The sequence below is a fragment of the Mandrillus leucophaeus genome, unplaced genomic scaffold (genome assembly GCF_000951045.1).
Source record: "Mandrillus leucophaeus isolate KB7577 unplaced genomic scaffold, Mleu.le_1.0 Scaffold125, whole genome shotgun sequence".
Classification (NCBI taxonomy): domain Eukaryota; kingdom Metazoa; phylum Chordata; class Mammalia; order Primates; family Cercopithecidae; genus Mandrillus; species Mandrillus leucophaeus.
Window position 1 is genome coordinate 1,924,821 of NW_012100876.1, and position 3,569 is coordinate 1,928,389.

Genomic DNA, 3,569 nt, shown 5'->3' on the forward strand with positions numbered 1-3,569 from the left:
CTGGCCTGAAAGTGTTAACATTGTTAGTGACTCACATTTCCATCCAGAGCCTGGTCTCTAAACTCCTGGTTCAACCCCCACCCAGTCCATTTTTTCCAAGACACACAAAGAACAGAATAAGATTCAAGTCAAAATTCTTTTATGACAATAAAACAATCACATATTTAATATAAAAAGAAATGCAGAAAATGGCTCAGAGTTGTATTAAAAAAAAAATCCAGGTTGTGCAGGTTGCTGTATTTACATCTGGGAGCAGAGCTGTCCCCACATCAGGCACAGCAGCTGCACTTCTCCGACGCCCCTTTGCAGACGCAGCCCTGGGCACACTTGGCACAGCCCACGGGGCAGCAGGAGCAGCAGCCTGGGGAAGAAGGGGAGAGTGAGAGGTGGCAGTAGACTGGACCAGGCACCTCCCTGTCCCAATAGCAAGCCTGGCTCGAGCTCAGACGCCAGACCCAGAGGATGCTTTTTTTGTCTGGCACAGCTCTGTTCTGAAACCATAGGGGGTACAGTTGGGGGTTGCGTCCCAAGAGAAAAATGCTTCCCTGCCCCATCTGAACTCAAGGCAGAAAGCATGGAGAGGGAATGACATGGCCAACAGGGGCAAAGAAATCCCAGTTCCCCAGAAGGAAGCACTCAGGGCCAGCCTTGGGTTCCCTCCCAATCTTAGCCACAGCCCCAGATTCCTGGAGATGGCCCCGCACTCACTCTTCTTGCAGGAGGTGCATTTGCACTCTTTGCATTTGCAGGAGCCGGCGCACGTGCAGGAACCACCTGCAAGGAAGAGAAAAACGCAGTGAGCAGTGAGTGAGATGCAGAAGGTACAGCAGTGGGTCAGTGAGTCTTCGGTGCCCCCTCCTCTGTGCAGGGCCAGCCCTCAGAGCTCCTTCCCCACTCAGGACAGAGGAACAGAAGCCGCATGTCCTCTCCACTAACACTGGGAAGGGCAAGCACCCTCCTGTTTACCCCACCAGGAAGGTCCCACGTCCACATCCAACCCAGGAATATTGAGATTGCGAGCCAGAACCTTCTGTCCTGAACCCTGAAGAATCAATGTCTCCAGCCCCCTATCCACCCTGATTGCTCAGAGCCTGGAGGAGAACACTGGGGCCCAGCCAGCAGGACCCTGACCAACTGGGAGATGTGGAGCAGTTCAGCCTTGAGCCTCAGTATCCTTAAGTCTGAGGTAGAGGCCCAGGGAGGAGGGCAGTGCTCTCAGGGGCGTGATCAGGAAGAAAGCACCTAACGAAGTAATGGAGTCCCCGTCGCTCAGAACTTTAAATGCGACCTCCTGAAACCCAGAGACCCCCTGTAATAGGGCTGGGAAATGGGGCTTCCAGGGCCTAGAGCTTCCCTTACCAGTGGCGCAGGAGCAGTTGGGGTCCATTTCGAGCCAAGGAGATGCTGGAGCTCCCACCGGTAAGGCAAAAACGCAGTCAGGCAGTTGGAAAGTGCACTGGAGCCCTGCAGCCGGCTGCTCCATTTATAGACGGAGGTCGGGCCGGGCGCAGAGGCCCAGCTCTGCGCCTGCACCCGGCCCGCTGAGTCCGCTCTGCCGGCGATCCTAGGCTGGACTGTGCGCAGCAGAAGGGCCGGGCGCAGCATCCCCTGAACTCTAAGCGGTGCGCACCGCGGGACCGCCCCTTTGGCGCCTGTTCGCGCGGGATGGGCTGTGCGCCCGGCGGTACGCGGCGTTCCCGAGGTCCAGGCCGCTCTTCCCGGTTTCCCCGAGGTTGCCTTACACTCTCCTCCCGGCGTGTTCCGGGACCCCGGCCTTGACGTCGCGGGCGTCTCCACCCCACCCCTCGCCCCGAAGTTTTCAGCTCGACCTGTCCAGGAGTCCCTGTGCAGCCCTCCTGCTCCCGTCCCGGGATCGGCTGAGTGCGGAGTGGGGAACGTGCGGCAGCTAGTGAGTTGTGTGCAGAACATCCGCCACCGATGTGGCTTTCGTTTCTCCTCGTCTCCCGCCTTGCCTGTCCCTGCCCACACCGCGGTCCCTCGGACCCACTCCTCCGTACACAGTAACACGCGGAACACGGGTCGGCCTCTCTCTCTCTCGTCCATTCGCCCTGCCTGTGAGGATGTGCGGGCACATTTATCCAGGTCCTCCTTTGTGTATAAGTCTCCAAGCTTCCCACAGCCTTCGGGCCACAATACCGGATGGCAGTTCTGGACATGCGGGATGTCCCCAAAGACAGATTACTTCAGATGATATGCAGACCCTGCTTTAAATTAAAAAGCAAGCTGGGCGAGGTGGCGCTTACTGCTGTAGTCCCAGCTACTTGGGAGGATCACTTGAGCCTAGGAGTTCGAGTCCAGCCTGGGCAACATAGGGAGTCAACGTCTCTAAAAAAATAAAAAGCAAGATAAATGGTTGTTTCTCTTCAATATTGCTGATCTCTTCAATATTCCAGGCTCAATGCATAACATTGAGTCTGTACTGGTGTCTTAACCAGTTGCTTTGTGATCTTAAAGAAAAATACTATTTATGAACCTGTATTACTAAACAGACGGCTACTACAGAGTTAAAGTAATTGGTTCAAGTCACAGAGCTGAGAAGTTGTCACTGATCTGAATCCAACCAACCCCTCAAGAGAAAGTGTTCATGGATCAAGCCTTCCTTTGGCCCAGGTATGTCATCAGCACTTCTCTCTTGCTGGAAAGCTTCTAAACAATGGCAAGCCACAAGCTCAACCATGTGCAGTGGCAAAAGCAATCCATAAGTGTAATACACACACACACACACACACAAAACACATTTATAGTTTTCCTGGCTGTCTTCTATGTATGGATAAGACTGATTTTCATTTTTGGAGGTGGAAAAGAGTTTGCTTTTCGTACAAATATATTTAAGAAAATATTAATCATTTAAATATAAAATGGTAAGAAAAGTGTGCAATTGGTAACAGAAATGCCAGTCATTTTATATCTGACATGAGGGAGAGAATCTTGCTCGTAGCTCGATAACCCTGGGTTGAGGATGATTTTATGGGAGCAATGAATGGCTCTCTTTGGACCACATGACATATGTTCATGTGGTAGATGACAATGACAGTATATACAGCTAGGCACTCCAGGCCTGGCTTCTTTGTCTGTAAGTAAATAGCCCCCATGCAATGAATAATTATTTTAAAAAAATAATAAAGCAATAACTAATATTGTAGAATGCTTGCCAAGCACCATTCCAAGCTCCTCACATGTATAAAATTCTTTCACCTTACAAGCCAGATGCCATTATTATGCTCCTATTACAGGAGACACAGAGAGGTTGTGAGGCACAGCTAAAAGTGACAGAGGTGGGATGTGCACTCATGCATACTGTCTGCACCATCATGCCCTCACCCATTGTATTAGTTTGTTTTCACACTGCTGATAAGGACATACCCAAGACTGGGCAATCTACAAAAGAAAGGGGTTTAATGGACTTACAGGTCCACATGGCTGGGGAGGCCTCACAATCATGCAGAAGGCAAGGAGGAGCAAGTCATGTCTTACATGGATGGGAGCAGGCAAAGAGAGAGCTTGTGCAGGGAAACCTCCATTTTTAAAACCATCAGATCTCATGAGAT

The 3,569-nt window shown here is 51.4% G+C and overlaps 1 protein-coding gene across 1 annotated transcript; it reads right to left on the reverse strand.

Moving 5' to 3' along the window:
- Positions 1-122: 122 nt before the first annotated feature.
- LOC105533412 (metallothionein-1E-like) lies at positions 123-1,495 on the reverse strand. The gene is made up of 3 exons (XM_011971878.1): positions 1,360-1,495; positions 709-774; positions 123-361 (listed from the first exon to the last, which is right to left on the reverse strand). Exons 1-3 carry the CDS (start codon positions 1,481-1,483, stop codon positions 270-272), a joined length of 282 nt encoding a protein of 93 aa, XP_011827268.1. The 5' UTR covers positions 1,484-1,495; the 3' UTR covers positions 123-269.
- Positions 1,496-3,569: the final 2,074 nt, after the last annotated feature.

Bases quoted from the DNA above. Each gene is read 5' to 3' on its own strand.
- LOC105533412 (XM_011971878.1), bottom strand. From the start codon at position 1,483: ATGGAGCAGCCGGCTGCAGGGCTCCAGTGCACTTTCCAACTGCCTGAC. The intron at 775-1,359 runs GTAAGGGAAGCT...TCTTCCTTGCAG, and splicing joins CAACTGCTCCTGCGCCACTG to GTGGTTCCTGCACGTGCGCC. The intron at 362-708 runs GTGAGTGCGGGG...CTTCTTCCCCAG, and splicing joins ATGCACCTCCTGCAAGAAGA to GCTGCTGCTCCTGCTGCCCC.